The following is a 22,815-nucleotide window of genomic DNA, read 5'->3' on the forward strand; positions in this document are numbered from 1 at the left end:
CCGGGAGTGTGTCAGTATTTACAGGGGGTCCCCGGGAGTGTGTCAGTATTTACAGGGGGTCCCCGGGAGTGTGTCAGTATTTACAGGGAGTGTCCCCGGGAGTGTGTCAGTATTTACAGCGGGTCCCCGGGAGTGTGTCTGTATTTACAGGGGGTCCCCGGGGAGTGTGTCAGTATTTACAGGGGGTCCCCGGGAGTGTGTCAGTATTTACAGAGGGTCCCCGGGAGTGTGTCAGTATTTACAGAGGGTCCCCGGGAGTGTGTCAGTATTTACAGGGGTCCCCGGGGAGTATGTCAGTATTTACAGGGGGTCCCTGGGAGTGTGTCAGTATTTACAGGGGTCCCCGGGGAGTGTGTCAGTATTTACAGGGGGGTCCCGGGAGTGTGTCAGTATTTACAGGGGGTCCCCCGGGAGTGTGTCAGTATTTACAGGGGGTCCCCGGGAGTGTGTCAGTATTTACAGGGGGTCCCCGGGAGTGGGTCAGTATTTACAGGGGGTCCCCCGGGAGTGTGTCAGTATTTACAGGGGGTCCCCCGGGAGTGTGTCAGTATTTACAGGGGGTCCCCGGGAGTGTGTCAGTATTTACAGGGTGTCCCCGGGAGTGTGTCAGTATTTACAGGGGGTCCCCGGGAGTGTGTCAGTATTTACAGGGGGTCCCCGGGAGTGTGTCAGTATTTACAGGGAGTCCCCGGGAATGTGTCAGTATTTACAGGGGGTCCCCGGGAGTGTGTCAGTATTTACAAGCGGTCCCCGGGAGTGTGTCAGTATTTACAGGGGGTCCCCGGGAGTGTGTCAGTATTTACAAGGGGTCCCCGGGAGTGTGTCAGTATTTACAGGGGGTCCCCAGGAGTGTGTCAGTATTTACAAGGGGTCCCCGGGAGTGTGTCAGTATTTACAGGGGGTCCCCAGGAGTGTGTCAGTATTTACAGGGGGTCCCCGGGAGTGTGTCCGTATTTACAGGGGGTCCCGGGGAGTGTGTCAGTATTTACAGGGGGTCCCCGGGAGTGTGTCAGTATTAACAGAGGGTCCCCGGGAGTGTGTCAGTATTTACAGGGGGTCCCCGGGAGTGTGTCAGTATTTACAGGGGGTCCCTGGGAGTGTGTCAGTATTTACAGGGGGTCCCCGGGAGTGTGTCACTATTTACATGGGGTCCCTGGGAGTGTGTCAGTATTTACAGGAAAAACATTGGAAACCCACCAACATCTATTTGTGCCTCTGTAGCACCTCTCCAGAGTGTCCAGAGAGAGTGACAGCTGTAATGGACAAAATCAAAGAATACGGACTCCTGCAGCGATGTAAACTGTTAGAGGTAAGAGCACACAGAACAACATCTTACAGGCACCAGTGGCCGGAGGTAGCACTCCAAGGGCAGGTACAGCACTGGTTAGATACAGAATAAAGCTCCCTCTTCACTGTCCCATCAAACACTCCCAGGGCAGGTACAGCACGGGTTAGATACAGAGTAAAGCTCCCTCTACACAGTCCCAACAAACACTCCCAGGGCAGGTACAGCATGGGTTAGATACAGAATAAAGCTCCCTCTTCACTGTCCCATCAAACACTCCCAGGGCAGGTACAGCACGGGTTAGATACAGAGTAAAGCTCCCTCTACACAGTCCCAACAAACACTCCCAGGGCAGGTACAGCACGGGTTAGATACAGAGTAAAGCTCCCTCTTCACTGTCCCATCAAACACTTCCAGGGCAGGTACAGCACGGGTTAGATACAGAGTAAAGCTCCCTCTACACTGTCCCATCAAACACTCCCAGGGCAGGTACAGCACGGGTTAGATACAGAGTAAAGCTCCCTCTACACTGTCCCATCAAACACTCCCAGGGCAGGTACAGCACGAGTTAGATACAGAGTAAAGCTCCCTCTACACTGTCCCCATCAAACACTCCCAGGGCAGGTACAGCATAGGGTTAGATACAGAGTAAATCCCCCCGCTACACTGTCCCATCAAACGCTACCACGGCAGGTACAGCACGGGGTTAGATACAGAGTAAAGCCCCCTCTACATTGTCCCATCAAACACTCCCAGGGCAGGTACAGCACAGGTTAGATACAGAGTAAAGCTCCCTCTACACTGTCCCATCAAACAGTCCCAGGGCAGGTACAGCACGGGGTTAGATACAGAGAAAATCTCCCTCTACACTGTCCCATCAAACACTCCCTGGGCAGGTACAGCACGGGTTAGATACAGAGTAAAGCTCCCTCTACACTGTCCCATCAAACACTCCCAGGGCAGCTACAGCATGGGTTCGATACAGAGGAAAGCTCCCCCTACACTGTCCTATCAAACACTCCCAGGGCAGGTACAGCACGGGTTAGATACAGAGTAAAGCTCCCTCTACACTGTCCCATCAAACACTCCCAGGGCAGGTACAGCACGGGTCAGATACAGAGTAAATCTCCCTCTGCACTGTCCTCATCAAACACTCCTAGGGCAGGTGCAGCACGGGATTCGATACAGAGTAAAGCTCCCTCTACACTGTCCCATCAAACACTCCCAGGGCAGGTACAGCACGGGTTCGATACAGAGTAAAGCTCCTTCTACACTGTCTCATCAAACACTCCCAGGGCAGGTACAGCACAGGTTAGATACAGAGTGAAGCTCCCTCTACACTGTCTCATCAAACACTCCCAGGGTAGGTACAGCACGGGTTAGATACAGAGTAAAGCTCCCTCCACACTGTCCCATCAAACACTCCCAGGGCAGGTACAGCACGGGTTAGATACAGAGTAAAGCTCCCTCTACACTGTCCCATCAAACACTCCCAGGGCAGGTACAGCACGGGTGAGATAGAGAGTAAAGCTCCCTCTGCACTGTCCCATCAAACACTCCCAGGGCAGGTACAGCACGGGTTAGATACAGAGTAAAGCTCCCTCTACACTGTCCCCATCAAACATTCGCAGGGCAGGTACAGCACGGGTTAGATACAGAGTAAAGCTCCCTCTGCACCGTCCCATCAAACACTCCCAGGGCAGGTACAGCACGGGTTAGATACAGAGTAAAGCTCCCTCTGCACTGTGCCATCAAACACTCCCAGGGCAGGTACAGCACGGGTTAGATACAGAGTAAAGCTCCCTCTACACTGTCCCCATCAAGCACTCCCAGGACAGGTACAGCACAGGGTTAGATACAGAGTAAAGCTCCCTCGACACTGTCCCCATCAAACACTCCCAGGGCAGGTACAGCACGGGGTTAAATACAGAGTAAAGCTCCCTCTACACTGTCCCCATCAAACACCCTCAGGGCAGGTACAGCACGGGGTTAGATACAGAGTAAAGCTCCCTCTACACTGTCCCATCAAACACTCCCAGGGCAGGTACAGCACGGGTTAGATACAGAGTAAAGCTCCCTCTACACTGTCCCCATCAAACACTCCCAGGGCAGGTATAGCACGGGTTAGATACAGAGTGAAGCCCCCTCTACACTGTCCCATCCAACACTCCCAGGGCAGGTACAGCACGGGTTCGATACAGAGTTAAGCTCCCTCTGCACTGTCCCATCAAACACTCCCAGGGCAGGTGCAGCACGGGGTTAGAAAAAGAGTAAAGCTCCCTCGACACTGTCCCCATCAAACACTCCCAGGGCAGGTACAGCACGGGGTTAAATACAGCGTAAATCTCCCTCTACACTGTCCCCATCAAACACTCCCAGGGCAGGTACAGCACGGGTTAGATACAGAGTAAAGCTCCCTCTACACTGTCCCATCAAACACTCCCAGGGCAGGTGCAGCACGGGTTAGAAAAAGAGTAAAGCTCCCTCGACACTGTCCCCATCAAACACTCCCAGGGCAGGTACAGCACGGGTTAGATACAGAGTAAAGCTCCCTCTACACTGTCCCCATCAAGCACTCCCAGGACAGGTACAGCACAGGGTTAGATACAGAGTAACGCTCCCTCTACACTGTCCCATCAAACACTCCCAGGGCAGGTACAGCACGGGTTAGATACAGAGTAAAGCTCCCTCTACACTGTCCCATGAAACACTCCCAGGGCAGGTACAGCACGGGTTAGACACAGAGTAAAGCTCCCTCTACACTGTCCCATCAAACACTCCCAGGGCAGGTAAAGCACGGGTTAGATAAAGAGTAAAGCTCCCTCTACACTGTCCCATCAAACACTCCCAGGGCAGGGACAGCACGGGGTTAGATACAGAGTAAAGCTCCCTCTGCACTGTCCCATCAAACACTCCCAGGGCAGGTACAGCACGGGGTTAGATACAGAGTAAAGCCCCGCCTACACTGTCCCATCAAACACTACCACGGCACCTCCAGCACAGGTTAGATACAGAGTAAAGCTCCCTCTGCACTGTCTCCATCAAACACTCCCAGGGCAGGTACAGCACAGGGTTAGATACAGAGTAAAGCTCCCTCTACACTGCCCCATCAAACACTCCCAGGGCAGGTACAGCACGGGTTAGATACAGTGTAAAGCTCCCTCTACAATGTCCCATCAAACACTCCCAGGGCAGGTACAGCGCCGGTAAGATACAGTGTCAAGCTCCCTCTACAATGTCCCATCAAACACTCCCAGGGCAGGTACAGCGCCGGTAAGATACAGTGTAAAGCTCCCTCTACACTGCCCCATCAAACACTCCCAGGGCAGGTACAGTACGGGTTAGATACAGAGTAAAGCTCCCTCTCCACTGTCCCCATCAAACACTCCCAGGGCAGGTACAGCACGGGTTAGATACAGAGTAAAGCTCCCTCTACACTGTCCCATCAAACACTCCCAGGGCAGGTACAGCACTGGTTAGATTCAGAGTAAAGCTCCCTCTGCACTGCCCCATCAAACACTCCCAGGGCAGGTACAGCACGGGTTAGATACAGAGTAAAGCTCCCTCTACACGGTCCCATCAAACACTCCCAGGGCAGGTACAGCACGGGTTAGATACAGAGTAAAGCTCCCTCTACACTGTCCCATCAAGGACTCCCAGGGCAGGTACAGCACGGGGTTAGATACAGAGCAAAGCTCCGTCTACACTGTCCCATCAAACACTCCCAGGGCAGGTACAGCACGGGGTTAGATACAGAGTAAAGCTCCCTCTACACTGTCCCATCAAACACTCCCAGGGCAGGTACAGCATGGGTTAGATACAGAGTAAAGCTCCCTCTACACTGTCCCCATCAAACACTCCCAGGGCAGGTACAGCACGGGGTTAAATACAGCGTAAATCTCCCTCTACACTGTCCCCATCAAACACTCCCAGGGCAGGTACAGCACGGGTTAGATACAGAGTAAAGCTCCCTCTGCACTGTCCCATCAAACACTCCCAGGGCAGGTACAGCATGGGGTTAGATACCGAGTGAAGCTCCCTCTACACTGTCCCCATCAAACACTCCCAGGGCAGGTACAGCACGGGTTAGATACAGAGTAAAGCTCCCTCTACACTGTCCCCATCAAACACTCCCAGGGCAGGCACAGCACGGGTTAGATACAGAGAAAGGCTCCCTCAACACTGTCCCATCAAACACTCCCAGGGCAGGTACAGCATTGGTTAGATACAGAGTAAAGCTCCCTCTACACTGTCCCATCAAACACTCCCAGGGCAGGCACAGCACGGGTTAGATACAGAGTAAAGCTCCCTCTACACTGTCCAATCAAACACTCCCAGGGCAGGTACAGCACGGGTTAGATACAGAGTAAAGCTCCCTCTACACTGTCCCATCAAACACTCCCAGGGCAGGTACAGCACGGGGTTAGATACAGAGTAAAGCTCCGTCTACACTGTCCCATCAAACACTCCCAGGGCAGGTACAGCACGGGGTTAGATACAGAGTAAAGCTCCCTCTACACTGTCCCATCAAACACCCTCAGGGCAGGTACAACACGGGGTTAGATACAGAGTAAAGCTCCCTCTACACTGTCCCCATCAAACACTCCCAGGGCAGGTATAGCACGGGTTAGATACAGAGTGAAGCCCCCTCTACACTGTCCCATCAAACACTCCCAGGGCAGGTACAGCACGGGTTAGATACAGAGTTAAGCTCCCTCTACACTGTCCCATCAAACACTCCCAGGGCAGGTACAGCACGGGGTTAGATACAGAGTAAAGCTCCCTCGACACTGTCCCCATCAAACACTCCCAGGGCAGGTACAGCACGGGGTTAAATACAGAGTAAAGCTCCCTCCACACTGTCCCCATCAAACACCCTCAGGGCAGGTACAGCACGGGGTTAGATACAGAGTAAAGCTCCCTCTACACTGTCCCATCAAACACTCCCAGGGCAGGTACAGCACGGGTTAGATACAGAGTAAAGCTCCCTCTACACTGTCCCCATCAAACACTCCCAGGGCAGGTATAGCACGGGTTAGATACAGAGTGAAGCCCCCTCTACACTGTCCCATCCAACACTCCCAGGGCAGGTACAGCACGGGTTCGATACAGAGTTAAGCTCCCTCTGCACTGTCCCATCAAACACTCCCAGGGCAGGTGCAGCACGGGGTTAGAAAAAGAGTAAAGCTCCCTCGACACTGTCCCCATCAAACACTCCCAGGGCAGGTACAGCACGGGTTAAATACAGCGTAAATCTCCCTCTACACTGTCCCCATCAAACACTCCCAGGGCAGGTACAGCACGGGTTAGATACAGAGTAAAGCTCCCTCTACACTGTCCCATCAAACACTCCCAGGGCAGGTACAGCACGGGTTAGATACAGAGTAAAGCTCCCTCTACAGTGTCCCCATCAAACACTCCCACGGCAGGCACAGCACGGGTTAGTTACAGAGTAAAGCTCCCTCTACACTGTCCCATCAAACACTCCCAGGGCAGGCACAGCACGGGTTAGATACAGAGTAAAGCTCCCTCAACACTGTCCCATCAAACACTCCCAGGGCAGGTACAGCACGGGTTAGATACAGAGTAAAGCTCCATCTACACTGTCCCATCAAACACTCCAAGGGCAGGTGCAGCACGGGGTTAGATACAGAGTAAAGCTCCCTCTGCACTGTCCCATCAAACACTCCCAGGGCAGGTACAGCACGGGTTAGATACAGAGTAAAGCTCCCTCTACACTGTCCCCATCAAACACTCCCAGGGCAGGTAAAGCACGGGTTAGATACAGAGTAAAGCTCCCTCTACACTGTCCCCATCAAACACTCCCAGGGCAGGTACAGCACGGGTTAGATACAGAGTAAAGCTCCCTCTGCACTGTCCCCATCAAACACTCCCAGGGCAGGTACAGCACGGGTTAGATACAGAGTAAAGCTCCCTCTACACTGTCCCATCAAACACTCCCAGGGCAGGTACAGCACGGGGTTAGATACAGAGTAAAGCTCCCTCTACACTGTCCCCATCAAACACTCCCAGGGCAGGTACAGCACGGGTTAGATACAGAGTAAAACTCTCCTATTCGACTGTGACATTGTGCTTTAACCCTAACCCCCAATGATTGCCCCCTGCAGTGCCGCTCGCTCCCTGCTCACCTGCTTTTTCAGGTCCATCTTCTCTCTTGGCTCCTTCTTGTTCCTGCCTCTCTCCGTGCTCTGTATCTTGCCATATTTCTCTGCATCTGTCTCTGCTCCTTATCTGTCTTTCTCCCTACTCTGTAGCCTGGACTCCTTTTTGTCTCTCCACTTGATTCTCTCCCAACAACTCGCATTTATCCAGCGCCTTTAACGGAACAAAACGTCCCAAGGCGCTTCACAGGAGCGTAAATCGGACAGAATTTGACCCCGAGCCACATAAGGAGATATTGGGACATGCGACCAAAAGCTGGGTCAAAGAGGTCGGTTTTAAGAAGCGTCTTAAAGGAGGAGAGAGAGGCGGAGAGGTTTAGGGAGGGAATTCCAGAGCTCGGGGCCCTGGCGCGGTCGCCAATTCTGGAGCGATGGAAATCGGAGGGGCGCGCAAGAGGCCAGAATTGGAGGAGCACAGAGATCTGGGAGGGTTGTAGGGGCTGGAGGAGGTTACAGAGATAGGGAGGGTTGTAGGGCTGTAGGAGATTACAGAGATAGGGAGGGTTGTAGGGGGCTGGAGAAGGTTACAGAGACAGGGAGGGTTGTAGGGGCTGGAGAAGGTTACAGAGATAGGGAGGGTTGTAGGGGGCTGGAGGAGGTTACAGAGATAGGGAGGGTTGTAGGGGCAGGAGGAGGTTACAGAGATAGGGAGGGTTGTAGGGGCTGGAGGAGGTTACAGAGATAGGGAGGGTTGTAGGGGCTGGAGGAGGTTACAGAGATAGGGAGGGTTGTAAGAGCTGGAGGAGGTTATAGAGATAGGGAGGGTTGTAGGAGCTGGAGGAGGTTACAGAGATAGGGAGGGCTGTAGGGGCTGGAGGAGGTTACAGAGATAGGGAGGGTTGTAGGGGCTGGAGGAGGTTACAGAGATAGGGAGGGTTGCAGGGGCTGGAGGAGGTCACAGAGATAGGGGGGTTGTAGGGGCTGGAGGAGGTTACAGAGATAGGGAGGGCTGTAGGGGCTGGAGGAGGTTACAGAGATAGGGAGGGTTGTAGGGGCTGGAGGAGGTCACAGAGATAGGGAGGGTTGTAGGGCTGTAGGAGATTACAGAGATAGGGGGGGTTGTAGGGGCTGGAGGAGGTTACAGAGATAGGGAGGGTTGTAGGGCTGTAGGAGATTACAGAGATAGGGAGGGTTGTAGGGGCTGGAGGAGGTTACAGAGATAGGGAGGGTTGTAGGGGGCTGGAGGAGGTTACAGAGATAGGGAGGGTTGTAGGGGCAGGAGGAGGTTACAGAGATAGGGAGGGTTGTAGGGGGCTGGAGGAGGTTACAGAGATAGGGAGGGTGATAGGGGCTGGAGGAGGTTACAGAGATAGGGAGGGTTGTAAGAGCTGGAGGGGGTTACAGAGATAGGGAGGGTTGTAGGGGGCTGGAGGACGTTACAGAGATAGGGAGGGTTGTAGGGGCTGGAGGAGGTTACAGAGATAGGGAGGGTTGTAGGGGCTGGAGGAGGTTACAGAGATAGGGAGGGTTGTAGGGGCTGGAGGAGGTTACTGAGATAGGGAGGGTTGTAGGGGCTGGAGGAGGATACAGAGATAGGGAGGGTTGTAGGGGCTGGAGGAGGTTACAGAGATAGGGAGGGTTGTAGGGGCTGGAGGAGGTTACAGAGATAGGGAGGGTTGTAGGGGCTGGAGGAGGTTACAGAGATAGGGAGGGTTGTAGGGGCTGGAGGAGGTTACAGAGATAGGGAGGGTTGTAGGGGCTGGAGGAGGTTACAGAGATAGGGAGGGTTGTAGGGGCTGGAGGAGGTTACAGAGATAGGGAGGGTTGTAGGGGCTGGAGGAGGTTACAGAGATAGGGAGGGTTGTAGGGGCTGGAGGAGGTTACAGAGATAGGGAGGGTTGTAGGGGCTGGAGGAGGTTACAGAGATAGGGAGGGTTGTAGGGGCTGGAGAATGTTACTGACATAGGGAGGGTTGTTGGGGCTGGAGGAGGTTTCCTACATTACAACAGTGACCACACTTCAAAAAAAAAAGGTATTTCATTGGCTGTGAAGCGCTTCGGGATGTCCTGAGGTTCTGATGTCATCCTTATAAATCTTTTTCTTGTGTTAATATAAAACTTGGATTCACTAACATCGAAACATAGAAGATAGGAGCAGGAGTCGTGACTGACATGAATCAGTCATTCCTGAAAGAAAGACTTATGAAATAATACTGAGCTGCCTGCGGGTGGCGCTGTCCAGGGAGAGTATAAATACTCGGGCACGGGCCCAGCTTGCGCAGGACATTCTTTAACAGGAACTAGTGAAGGACACAACTAGACGTCCATGTTGTAAAACAGTTGATTAAAGCTTTGTTTAACGCTTAGACCGAGTGCCTAGTAGTTTTCTTACGTCGGCCTGTTCCTGTGCCGAGTAATTCTATGGTCCACGCCCCGACCTCACCCAACCAGCCTTTCAGAAACATTCACTTTCCATCTGGAATTGTGGCTGATTTCCCCCATCAGGGACCCCTTTTACAGAGGGAGTCTCCCCATCAGGGACCCCTTTTATAGAGGGAGTCTCCCCATCAGGGACCCCTTTTATAGAGGGAGTCTCCCCATCAGGGACCCCTTTTATAGAGGGAGTCTCCCCATCAGGGACCCCTTTTATAGAGGGAGTCTCCCCATCAGACCCCTTTTATAGAGGGAGTCTCCCCATCAGACCCCATTTATAGAGGGTGTCTCCCCATCAGGGACCCCTTTTATAGAGGGAGTCTCCCCATCAGGGACCCCTTTTATAGAGGGAGTCTCCCCATCAGACCCCTTTTATAGAGGGAGTCTCCCCATCAGGGACCCTTTTTATAGAGGGAGTCTCCCCATCAGACCCCTTTTATAGAGGGAGTCTCCCCATCAGAGACCCCTTTTATAGAGGGAGTCTCCCCATCAGGGACCCCTTTTATAGAGGGAGTCTCCCCATCAGACCCCTTTTATAGAGGGAGTCTCCCCATCAGGGACCCCTTTTATAGAGGGAGTCTCCCCATCAGGGACCCCTTTTATAGAGGGAGTCTCCCCATCAGGGACCCCTTTTATAGAGGGAGTCTCCCCATCAGGGACCCCCTTTATAGAGGGAGTCTCCCCATCAGAGACCCCTTTTATAGAGGGAGTCTCCCCATCAGGGACCCCTTTTATAGAGGGAGTCTCCCCATCAGGGACCCCTTTTATAGAGGGCGTCTCTCCATCAGACCCCTTTTATAGAGGGAGTTTCCCCATCAGGGACCCCTTTTATAGAGGGAGTCTCCCCATCAGGGACCCCTTTTATAGAGGGAGTCTCCCCATCAGGGACCCCTTTTATAGAGGGAGTCTCTCCATCAGGGACCCCTTTTATAGAGGGAGTCTCCCCATCAGTGATCCCTTTTATAGAGGGAGTCTCCCCATCAGGGACCCCTTTTATAGAGGGAGTCTCCCCATCAGACCCCTTTTATAGAGGGAGTCTCTCCATCAGGGACCCCTTTTATAGAGGGAGTCTCCCCATCAGGGACCCCTTTTATAGAGGGAGTCTCCCCATCAGACCCCTTTTATAGAGGGAGTCTCCCCATCAGGGACCCCTTTTATAGAGGGAGTCTCCCCATCAGGGACCCCTTTTATAGAGGGAGTCTCTCCATCAGGGACCCCTTTTATAGAGGGAGTCTCTCCATCAGACCCCTTTTATAGAGGGAGTCTCTCCATCAGGGACCCCTTTTATAGAGGGAGTCTCCCCATCAGGGACCCCTTTTATAGAGGGAGTCTCCCCATCAGGGACCCCTTTTATAGAGGGAGTCTCCCCATCAGGGACCCCTTTTATAGAGGGAGTCTCCCCATCAGGGACCCCTTTTATAGAGGGAGTCTCCCCATCAGGGACCCCTTTTATAGAGGGAGTCTCCCCATCAGAGACCCCTTTTATAGAGGGAGTCTCTCCATCAGGGACCCCTTTTATAGATGGAGTCTCCCCATCAGGGACCCCTTTTATAGAGGGGGTCTCCCCATCAGGGACCCCTTTTATAGAGGGAGTCTCCCCATCAGGGACCCCTTTTATAGAGGGAGTCTCCCCATCAGTGATCCCTTTTATAGAGGGAGTCTCCCTATCAGGGACCCCTTTTATAGAGGGAGTCTCCCCATCAGGGACCCCTTTTATAGAGGGAGTCTCCCCATCAGACCCCTTTTATAGAGGGAGTCTCTCCATCAGAGACCCCTTTTATAGAGGGAGTCTCCCCATCAGTGATCCCTTTTATAGAGGGAGTCTCCCTATCAGGGACCCCTTTTATAGAGGGAGTCTCCCCATCAGGGACCCCTTTTATAGAGGGAGTCTCCCCATCAGGGACCCCTTTTATAGAGGGAGTCTCCCCATCAGTGATCCCTTTTATAGAGGGAGTCTCCCTATCAGGGACCCCTTTTATAGAGGGAGTCTCCCCATCAGGGACCCCTTTTATAGAGGGTGTCTCCCCATCAGGGACCCCTTTTATAGAGAGAGTCTCCCCATCAGACCCCTTTTATAGAGGGAGTCTCCCCATCAGAGACCCCTTTTATAGAGGGAGTCTGCACATCAGGGACCCCTTTTATAGAGGGAGTCTCCCCATCAGGGACCCCTTTTATAGAGGGAGTCTGACCTTCAGACCCCTTTTATAGAGGGAGTCTCATAGAAACATAGAAGATAGGAGCAGGAGTAGGCCATTCGGCCCCTCGAGCCTGCTCCGCCATTTAATGAGATCATGGCTGATCATCCAAATTCAGTACCCTGTCCCTGCCTTCTCCCCATATCCCTTGATCCCTTTAGCCTTAAGAAATATATCTAACTCCTTCTTGAATATGTTTAATGAATTGGCCTCTACTGCCTTCTGTGGTAGAGAATTCCACAGGTTCACCACTCTCTGGGTGAAGAAATTCCTCCTCATCTCTGTCCTAAATGGCTTACCCCTTATCCTTAGACTGTGACCCCTGGTTCTGGACTCCCCCGCCATCGGGAACATCCTTCCTGCATCTAGTCTGTCTAGTCCTGTCAGAATTTTATAAGTTTCAATGAGATCCCCTCTCATTCTTCTAAACTCGAACTGACCCCGGACAACACCAATCAGCAGTTTGCTAATCATTTTGTCGTCTTGTGCTTTTTCTGAAGGCCAGATTTGCAACGAAAGAGGAGATCACACTGGTTCACAGGTGAGTGACGAGGCGCTCGCGACTTACGGGGCGCTAATTGCCCAAACCTTTCCTTCTCCCCCGTCCTGTTGAGTGCAGGGCCCGTTGCCAGGAGATGTTACAGGTTCCTCCCTCCCCCACCCCAGGATTGATCGACACTCAGCTCAAAGCAGCAGGTTCGCTCCCTCGTCTACGCTCGAGTGTTCTGATTGGACGGCAGGACAGGCAGCAGGGGCTGACCGGCCTGTTCCTCCGTGCATACCAGCTGATCGCAGCTTGGGAGAGGGGTGGCAATAGAGCCCAGACACTGCAAATGGCCCATCAGACAGCTCTCCCCATCAAGTCCGATCTCAGCCGTCAAACCCGCCTTCCTGAATGATGCCTCGCTGTGAGGTGTGAATATTAGCCAGAGTGTAATCATACTTGACGTGCAGTGTGAGCTCGCAGCAACCGACCTTAACCGCCAGTACAGTAAATAACCTAAGCATTGACAGAAATGTGACTTTTCTTTCCCCCAGGGCGATCTAATCGACGTGTTTAAGATGCTCAAAGTTGTTTGGGTCGGGGGAGGGTATTAAGGGATACAGAACTGAGGCGGGTGGCTGGGGGTTAAGATACAGATCGGCCGTGATCTAATTGAATGGCAGAACAGGCTCGAGGGGCTGAACGGGCCTCCTCCTGTTCCTAAAAGTGAGGCCCCAGTTAGGACTGAGATGAGGAGGAATTTCTTCACCCAGAGAGTGGTGAACCTGTGGAATTCTCTACCACAGAACACAGTTGAGGCCAAGTCATTAAATATATTCAAGAAGGAGTTGGATATATTTCTTGAGGCTAAAGGGATCAAGGGATATGGGGAGAACGCAGGGACCGGGTACTGAATTTGAATGATCAGCCATGATCTCATTGAATGGCGGAGCAGGCGCGAGGGGCCGAATGGCCTACTCCTGCTCCTATCTGCTATGTTTCCCACTGTCACCGCCATCATTGGTCTGGGTTTGACCGGGTCTAAGGGAGTCGAAGGACTTTCGATCTAACCCACCACAACTGGGCTTCAAGACTGATGGACTGGCCTACTGTGCAGAGTTTTGGTCTCCTTATCTGAGGAAGGACATACTTGCCTTAGCGGCAGTGCAACGAAGGTTCACTAGATTGATCCCTGGGACAAGAGGTTGTCCTGTGAGGAGAGATTGTGTAGATTGGACCGATACTCTCTGGGGTTTAGAAGAATGAGAGGTGATCTCATTGAAACATACAAGATTCTGAGGGGGATTGACAGGGTAGATGCTGAGAGGCTGTTTCCCCCTGGCTGGAGAGTCTAGAACCAGGGGTCACAGTCTCAGGATAAGGGGTCGGCCATTTTGGACTGAGATGAGGAGGAATCTCTTCACTCAGAGGGCGGTGAATCTTTGGAATTCTCTACCCCAGAGGGCTGTCGAGGCTCAGTCGTTGAGTATATTCAAGGCCGAGATCGAGAGATTTTTGGACTCTCGGGGAATCAAGGGATATGTGCGGGGGGGGAGAAAGTGGAGTTGAGGTTGAAGATCGCCCGGGATCCTTTTGAATTGCGGAGCAGGCTCGAGGGGCCGAATGGCCGACTCCTGCTCCTATTTCTTTGGTTTTTGAGAGGCCTGGAAAGAGGGTCAGGTTGTATTGAATGTGTGTAACAGTGGAGACACTTCTGCTTATTCATTTCAGCCCAGATTTTGTAGAACTTATCAGATCGACAGAAAAGATGAGCACAGAGGAACTGCGGGCACTGTCCGACTCGTACGATTTAGTTTATTTCCACCCCGTGAGTGTTCTACGCCACGTTATGAAACGCCTTTATGGGCCTTTGCAAGATTGGGAGTGAATGGGAAGGGGTTGGTCCATTGGGATTGTGTACAGTGGGAGTGAATGGGAAGGGGTTGGGTCCATTGGGATTGTTTAAAATGGGAGTGAATGGGAAGGGGTTGGGTCCATTGGGATTGTGTACTGTGGGAGTGAATGGGAAGGGGTTGGGTCCATTGGGATTGTGTACAATGGGAGTGAATGGGAAGGGGTTGGGTCCATTGGGATTGTGTACAATGGGAGTGAATGGGAAGGGGTTGGGTCCATTGGGATTGTGTACAATGGGAGTGAATGGGAAGGGGTTGGGTCCATTGGGGTTGTGTACAATGGGAGTGAATGGGAAGGGATTGGGTCCATTGGGATTGTGTTCAGTGGGAGTGAATGGGAAGGGGTTGGGTCCATTGGGATTGTGTACAATGGGAGTGAATGGGAAGGGGTTGGGTCCGTTGGGGTTGTGTACAATGGGAGTGAATGGAAGGGGTTTGGGTCCATTGGGATTGTGTACAATGGGAGTGAATGGGAAGGGGTTGGGTCCATTGGGATTGTGTACAATGGGAGTGAATGGGAAGGGGTTGGGTCCATTGGGATTGTGCACAATGGGAGTGAATGGGAAGGGGTTTGGGTCCATTGGGATTGTGTACAATGGGAGTGAATGGGAAGGGGTTGGGTCCATTGGGATTGTGTACAGTGGGAGTGAATGGGAAGGGGTTGGGTCCATTGGGATTGTGTACAATGGGAGTGAATGGGAAGGGGTTGGGTCCATTGGGATTGTGTACAGTGGGAGTGAATGGGAAGGGGTTGGGTCCGTTGGGATTGTGTACAATGGGAGTGAATGGGAAGGGGTTGGGTCCATTGGGATTGTGTACAGTGGGAGTGAATGGGAAGGGGTTGGGTCCATTGGGATTGTGTACAGTGGGAGTGAATGGGAAGGGGTTTGGGTCCATTGGGATTGTGTACAGTGAGAGTGAATGGGAAGGGGTTGGGTCCATTGGGATTGTGTACAGTGGGAGTGAATGGGAAGGGGTTGGGTCCACTGGGATTCTGTACAGTGGGAGTGAATGGGAAGGGGCTGGGTCCATTGGGATTCTGTGCAATGGGAGTGAATGGGAAGGGGTTGGGTCCATTGGGATTGTGTACAGTGGGGGTGATTGGGAAGGGGCTGGGTCCATTGGGATTCTGTACAATGGGAGTGAATGGGAAGGGGTTGGGTCCATTGGGGTTGTGTACAATGGGAGTGAATGGGAAGGGATTGGGTCCATTGGGATTGTGTACAATGGGAGTGAATGGGAAGGGGTTGGGCCCATTGGGATTGTGTACAATGGGAGTGAATGGGAAGGGGTTGGGTCCATTGGGGTTGTGTACAATGGGAGTGAATGGGAAGGGATTGGGTCCATTGGGATTGTGTACAGTGGGAGTGAATGGGATTGCGTACAATGGGAGTGAATGGGAAGGGGTTGGGTCCACTGGGATTGTGTACAATGGGAGTGAATGGGAAGGGGTTTGGTTCCATTGGGATTGTGTACAGTGGGAGTGAATGGGAAGGGGTTGGGTCCATTGGGATTGTGTACAATGGGAGTGAATGGGAAGGGGTTGGGTCCATTGGGATTGTGTACAATGGGAGTGAATGGGAAGCGGTTGGGTCCACTGGGATTGTGTACAGTGGGAGTGAATGGGAAGGGGTTGGGTCCATTGGGGTTGTGTACAATGGGAGTGAATGGGAAGGGATTGGGTCCATTGGGATTGTGTACAGTGGGAGTGAATGGGAAGGGGTTGGGTCCATTGGGATTGTGTACAATGGGAGTGAATGGGAAGGGGTTTGGGTCCATTGGGATTGCGTACAGTGGGAGTGAATGGGAAGGGGTTGGGTCCATTGGGATTGTGTACAATGGGAGTGAATGGGAAGGGGTTGGGTCCATTGGGATTGTGTACAGTGGGAGTGAATAGGAAGGGGTTGGGTCCTTTGGGATTGTGTACAATGGGAGTGAATGGGAAGGGGTTGGGTCCATTGGGATTGTGTACAGTGGGAGTGAATGGGAAGGGGTTGGGTCCATTGGGATTGTGTACAATGGGAGTGAATGGGAAGGGGTTGGGTCCATTGGGATTGTGTACAGTGGGAGTGAATGGGAAGGGGTTTGGGTCCATTGGGATTGTGTACAGTGGGAGTGAATGGGAAGGGGTTGGGTCCATTGGGATTGTGTACAGTGGGAGTGAATGGGAAGGGGTTGGGTCCATTGGGATTGTGTACAGTGGGAGTGAATGGGAAGGGGTTGGGTCCATTGGGATTGTGTACAATGGGAGTGAATGGGAAGGGGTTGGGTCCATTGGGATTGTGTACAATGGGAGTGAATGGGAAGGGGTTGGGTCCATTGGGGTTGTGTACAATGGGAGTGAATGGGAAGGGATTGGGTCCATTGGGATTGTGTACAGTGGGAGTGAATGGGATTGTGTACAATGGGAGTGAATGGGAAGGGGTTGGGTCAGTTGGGGTTGTGTACAATGGGAGTGAATGGGAAGGGGTTTGGGTCCATTGGGATTGTGTTCAGTGGGAGTGAATGGGAAGGGGTTGGGTCCATTGGGATTGTGTACAATGGGAGTGAATGGGAAGGGGTTGGGTCCATTGGGATTGTGTACAATGGGAGTGAATGGGAAGGGGTTAGGTCCACTGGGATTGTGTACAATGGGAGTGAATGGGAAGGGGTTGGGTCTATTGGGATTGTGTACAGTGGGAGTGAATGGGAAGGGGTTGGGTCCGTTGGGATTGTGTACAATGGGAGTGAATGGGAATGGGAAGGGGTTGGGTCCATTGGGATTGTGTACAGTGGGAGTGAATGGGAAGGGGTTGGGTCCATTGGGATTGTGTACAGTGGGAGTGAATGGGAAGGTGTTGGGTCCATTGGGATTGTGTACAATGGGAGTGAATGGGAAGAGGTTGGGTCCATTGGGATTGTGTACAATGGGAGTGAATGGGAAGGGGTTGATCCATTGGGTTGTGTACAATGGGAGTGAATGGGAAGGGGTTGGGTCCATTGGGATTGTGTACAATGGGAGTGAATGGGAAGGGGTTGGGTCCATTGGGATTGTGTACAATGGGAGTGAATGGGAAGGGATTGGGTCCGTTGGGATTGAGTACAATGGGAGTGAATGGGAAGGGGTTGGGTCCATTGGGATTGTGTACAGTGGGAGTGAATGAGAAGGGGTTGGGTCCATTGGGATTGTGTACAATGGGAGTGAATGGGAAGGGATTGTGTCCATTGGGATTCTGTACAGTGGGAGTGAATGGGAAGGGGTTGGGTCTGTTGGGATTGTGTACAATGGGAGTGAATGGGAAGGGGTTGGGTCCATTGGGATTGTGTACAATGGGAGTGAATGGGAAGGGGTTGGGTCCATTGGGATTGTGTACAGTGGGAGTGAATGGGAAGGGGTTGCGTCCATTGGGATTGTGTACAGTGGGAGTGAATGGGAAGGGGTTGGGTCCATTGGGATTGTGTACAATGGGAGTGAATGGGAAGGGGTTGGGTCCATTGGGATTGTGTACAATGGGAGTGATGCGCTCTGTCACTGCACACCGTTGCCTCTCATTCTCAGAAGTCCTACAGTGCCTGCTGTCTGGCTGTGGGTTGTGTGCTGCAGTTGGTGGATCAGCTGATGGAGTCGCAGATCAGGAATGGCATGGCTGTGGTCAGGTGAGTTTGTTTTCTGAGGTGGCGGGCTGCGTGTATGTGTGTGTCTTTTTCTTTTCCCTTGGTTTTCCTCCTCGCACCCCCCCCCCCCCCCATCTTCCCAAGGCTTCAAGCATCCTCGAGACTCCCAGGGCGACTCTCGTGCTTTCTGTAGCAGTGTGGGAAACGCGGCAGCCAATTTGCGCACAGCAAGCTCCCACAAACAGCAATGTGATAAATGACCAGATCATCTGAGGGACAAATATTGGACCCCCCTCTGATGACAGTCCAGTCCTGTCCCAGTAGGGACCCTGCTCCCTCTGATGGGAGTCTCAACCTGGCACAGTAGGGACCCTGCTCCTTCTGATGGGAGTCCAGTCCAGTCCCAGTAGGGATCCTGCTCCCTCTGATGGGAGTCTAGTCCTGGCCCAATAGGGACCCTGCTCTCTCTGATGGGATTCCAGTCCTGTCCCAGTAGGGACCCTGCTCCCTCTGGTGGGAGTCCAGTCCTGTCCCAGTAGGGATCCTGCTCCTTCTGATGATAGTCCAGTCCTGTCCCAGTAGGGACCCTGTTCCCTCTGATGGGAGTCCAGTCCTGTCCCAGTAGGGACCCTGCTCTCTCTGATGGGAGTCCAGTCCTGTCCCAGTAGGGACCCTGCTCTCTCTGATGGGATTCCAGTCCTGTCCCAGTAGGGACCCTGCTCCCTCTGGTGGGAGTCCAGTCCTGGCCCAGTCGGGACCCTGCTCTCTCTGATGGGATTCCAGTCCTGTCCCAGTAGGGACCCTGCTCCCTCTGGTGGGAGTCCAGTCCTGTCCCAGTAGGGATCCTGCTCCTTCTGATGATAGTCCAGTCCTGTCCCAGTAGGGACCCTGTTCCCTCTGGTGGGAGTCCAGTCCTGTCCCAGTAGGGATCCTGCTCCTTCTGATGATAGTCCAGTCCTGTCCCAGTAGGGACCCTGTTCCCTCTGATGGGAGTCCAGTCCTGTCCCAGTAGGGACCCTGCTCCTTCTGGTGGGAGTCATGTCCTGTCCCAGTAGGGACCCTGCTCCCTCTGATGGGAGTCCAGTCCTGTCCCAGTAGGGACCCTGCTCCCTCTGATGGGGGTCCAGTCCTGTCCCAGTAGAGACCCTGCTCCCTCTGATGGGAGTCCAGTCCTGTCCCAGTAGAGACCCTGCTCCCTCTGATGGGAGTCCAGTCCTGTCCCAGTAGAGACCCTGCTTCCTCTGATGGGAGTCCAGTCCTGTCCCAGTAGAGACCCTGCTCCCTCTGATGGGAGTCCAGTCCTGTCCCAGTAGGGACCCTGCCACCTCTGATGGGAGCCTGGTGCTTTCCCACCCCTCTGACAGAGCATCTGTACTCTTTTTGGCTTGCTGCTCTAACACTAGACTGTGTTGCTTTCAGGCCCCCAGGACACCATGCTCTCAAAGACACAGCGAACAGTTACTGTATCTTCAACACCCTCGCCATCGCAGCCGCGTACGCCAAGAAGATACACAATGTAAAGCGGTGAGTGGAGAACGTCATTACTGGGGCAGAGAGAGAGAGGGGGACTGGGGGAGAGAGAGAGGGGGACTGGGGGGAGAGAGAGAGAGAGACTGGGGGAGAGAGAGAGGGAGACTGGGGGAGAGAGAGAGAGAGAGAGAGAGACTGGGGGAGAGAGAGAGACTGGGGGAGAGAGAGAGACTGGGGGAGAGAGAGAGACTGGGGGAGAGAGAGAGAGGGGGACTGGGGGAGAGAGAGAGAGAGACTGGGGGAGAGAGAGAGAGAGACTGGGGGAGAGAGAGAGACTGGGGGGGGAGAGAGAGAGACTGGGGGGAGAGAGAGAGAGAGACTGGGGGAGAGAGAGACTGGGGGAGAGAGAGAGAGACTGGGGTGGAGAGAGAGAGAGACTGGGGGGGAGAGAGAGAGATTGGGGGAGAGAGAGAGAGAGACGGGGGGAGAGAGAGAGACTGGGGGGAGAGAGAGAGAGACTGGGGGGAGAGAGAGAGAGACTGGGGGAGAGAGAGAGAGACTGGGGGAGAGAGAGAGAATGTTGGAAAACTGTAGCTTTTTGCTATGTAAGCTTTGGCAATATGGTTCTCTGTAAACTTTCATGCCAATAAAGCATTTGAATTGAATTGAATTGAATTGAATTGAGAAACTGGGGGAGAGAGAGAATGTTGGAAAACTGTAGCTTTTTGCTATGTAAGCTTTGGCAATATGGTTCTCTGTAAACTTTCATGCCAATAAAGCATTTGAATTGGAATTGGAATTGGGAGAGAGAGAGAGAGACGGAGAGAGAGCGAGAGACTGGGGGGAGAGAGAGAGAGAGAGACTGGGAGAGAGAGAGAGAGACGGGGAGAGAGAGAGAGACTGGGGGTGAGAGAGAGAGAGAGACTGGGGGAGAGAGAGAGAGAGACGGGGGGTAGAGAGAGAGACTGGGGGGAGAGAGAGCGAGAGACTGGGGGAGAGAGAGAGAGAGAGAGACTGGGAGAGAGAGAGACTGGGGGAGAGAGACTGGGGGTAGAGAGAGAGAGACTGGGGGTAGAGAGAGAGAGACTGGGGGGGTAGAGAGAGAGAGACTGGGGGAGAGAGAGAGAGAGACTGGGGGGGAGAGAGAGGGGGACGGAGAGAGAGAGAGAGAGGGGGACGGGGGAGAGAGAGAGAGGGAGAGAGACTGGGGGAGAGAGAGAGAGACTGGGGGAAAGAGAGAGAGAGACTGGGGGAGAGAGAGGGGGACTGGGAGAGAGAGAGAGGGAGAGAGACTGGGGAGAGAGAGAGAGGGACTGGGAGAGAGAGGGACTGGGAGAGAGAGAGGGGACTGGGAGAGAGAGAGGGACTGGGAGAGAGAGAGAGCGGGGGACTGGGAGAGAGAGAGAGAGACTGGGAGAGAGAGAGAGGGGGACTGGGAGAGAGAGAGAGAGGGGGACTGGGAGAGAGAGAGAGGGGGACTGGAGAGAGAGAGAGAGACTGGGAGAGAGAGAGAGGGGGAGACTGAGAGAGAGAGAGAGGGAGACTGGGAGAGAGAGAGAGAGGGGGACTGGGAGAGAGAGAGAGAGGGGGACTGGGAGAGAGAGAGAGAGGGGGACTGGGAGAGAGAGAGAGAGACTGGGAGAGAGAGAGAGGGACTGGGAGAGAGAGAGAGGGGGACTGGGAGAGAGAGAGAGAGGGGGGACTGGGAGAGAGAGAGAGAGACTGGGAGAGAGAGAGAGGGGGACTGGGGAGAGAGAGAGAGAGAGGGGACTGGGAGAGAGAGAGAGGGGGACTGGGGAGAGAGAGAGAGAGAGACTGGGAGAGAGAGAGAGAGGGGGACTGGGAGAGAGAGAGAGAGGGGGACTGGGAGAGAGGAGAGGGGACTGGGAGAGAGAGAGAGAGGGACTGGGAGAGAGAGAGAGAGACTGGGAGAGAGAGAGAGAGAGAGAGACTGGGAGAGAGAGAGAGAGAGAGGGACTGGGAGAGAGAGAGAGGGGGACTGGGAGAGAGAGAGAGGGGACTGGGAGAGAGAGAGAGAGAGGGGACTGAGAGAGAGAGAGAGGGGACTGGGAGAGAGAGAGAGGGGGACTGGGAGAGAGAGAGGGGGACTGGGAGAGAGAGAGAGAGAGGGGGACTGGGAGAGAGAGAGAGAGGGGACTGGGAGAGAGAGAGAGAGACTGGGAGAGAGAGAGAGGGGGACTGGGAGAGAGAGAGAGAGAGACTGGGGAGAGAGAGAGAGGGGACTGGGAGAGAGAGAGAGGGGGACTGGGGAGAGAGAGAGAGAGAGGGACTGGGAGAGAGAGAGAGAGGGGGACTGGGAGGAGAGAGAGAGAGACTGGGAGAGAGAGAGAGAGAGAGAGAGACTGGGAGAGAGAGAGAGAGACTGGGGAAGAGAGAGAGAGAGGACTGGGAGAGAGAGAGAGGACTGGGAGAGAGAGGGAGAGAGACTGGGAGAGAGAGAGAGGACTGGGGAGAGAGAGAGAGAGGGGGACTGGGAGAGAGAGAGAGAGAGAGGGGGACTGGGAGAGAGAGAGAGACTGGGGAGAGAGAGAGAGAGACTGGGAGAGAGAGAGAGTCTGGGGAGAGAGAGAGAGAGGGACTGGGAGAGAGAGAGAGGGGACTGGGAGAGAGAGACTGGGGAGAGAGAGAGAGAGACTGGGAGAGAGAGGAGACTGGGGAGAGAGAGAGAGAGACTGGGGAGAGAGAGAGGGGGACTGGGAGAGAGAGAGAGGACTGGGAGAGAGAGAGAGAGGACTGGGAGAGAGAGAGACTGGGAGAGAGAGAGAGAGGGACTGGGAGAGAGAGAGAGACTGGGGAGAGAGAGAGAGAGGGACTGGGGGAGAGAGAGAGAGAGGGGACTGGGGGAGAGAGAGAGAGAGACTGGGAGAGAGAGAGGGAGACTGGGAGAGAGAGAGAGGGGACTGGGAGAGAGAGAGAGACTGGGGGAGAGAGAGAGACGGGAGAGAGAGAGACTGGGAGAGAGAGAGGGACTGGGAGAGAGAGAGAGAGGGACTGGGAGAGAGAGAGAGAGGGGACTGGGGAGAGAGAGAGAGACTGGGAGAGAGAGAGGGGACTGGGAGAGAGAGAAGGGGGACTGGGAGAGAGAGAGAGAGAGAGACCTGGGGAGAGAGAGAGAGGGGGACTGGGAGAGAGAGAGGGGACTGGGAGAGAGAGAGAGAGAGGGACTGGGAGAGAGAGAGAGAGACTGGGAGAGAGAGAGGGACTGGGAGAGAGAGAGGGACTGGGAGAGAGAGTGAGAGGGACTGGGAGAGAGAGAGAGGGGGGACTGGGAGAGAGAGAGACTGGGAGAGAGAGAGAGA

At 53.8% G+C, this 22,815-nt stretch overlaps 1 protein-coding gene across 1 annotated transcript in view; it reads left to right on the plus strand.

Moving 5' to 3' along the window:
• Positions 1-22,815, plus strand: part of hdac6 (histone deacetylase 6) — a 224,721-nt gene that overhangs the window by 28,915 nt on the left and 172,991 nt on the right. The window contains exons 5-9 of the mRNA XM_085978338.1: positions 1,222-1,309; positions 12,535-12,575; positions 14,250-14,346; positions 17,970-18,067; positions 19,445-19,549. Coding sequence (XP_085834464.1) covers positions 1,222-1,309; positions 12,535-12,575; positions 14,250-14,346; positions 17,970-18,067; positions 19,445-19,549 — 429 coding nt within the window. The remainder of the gene's footprint in view (positions 1-1,221; positions 1,310-12,534; positions 12,576-14,249; positions 14,347-17,969; positions 18,068-19,444; positions 19,550-22,815) is intronic.

This window comes from Somniosus microcephalus, unplaced genomic scaffold, assembly GCF_052327205.1.
Source record: "Somniosus microcephalus isolate GS21.2 unplaced genomic scaffold, FLI_Smic_1.0 unresolved_chr7, whole genome shotgun sequence".
In the NCBI taxonomy this organism is placed as follows: domain Eukaryota; kingdom Metazoa; phylum Chordata; class Chondrichthyes; order Squaliformes; family Somniosidae; genus Somniosus; species Somniosus microcephalus.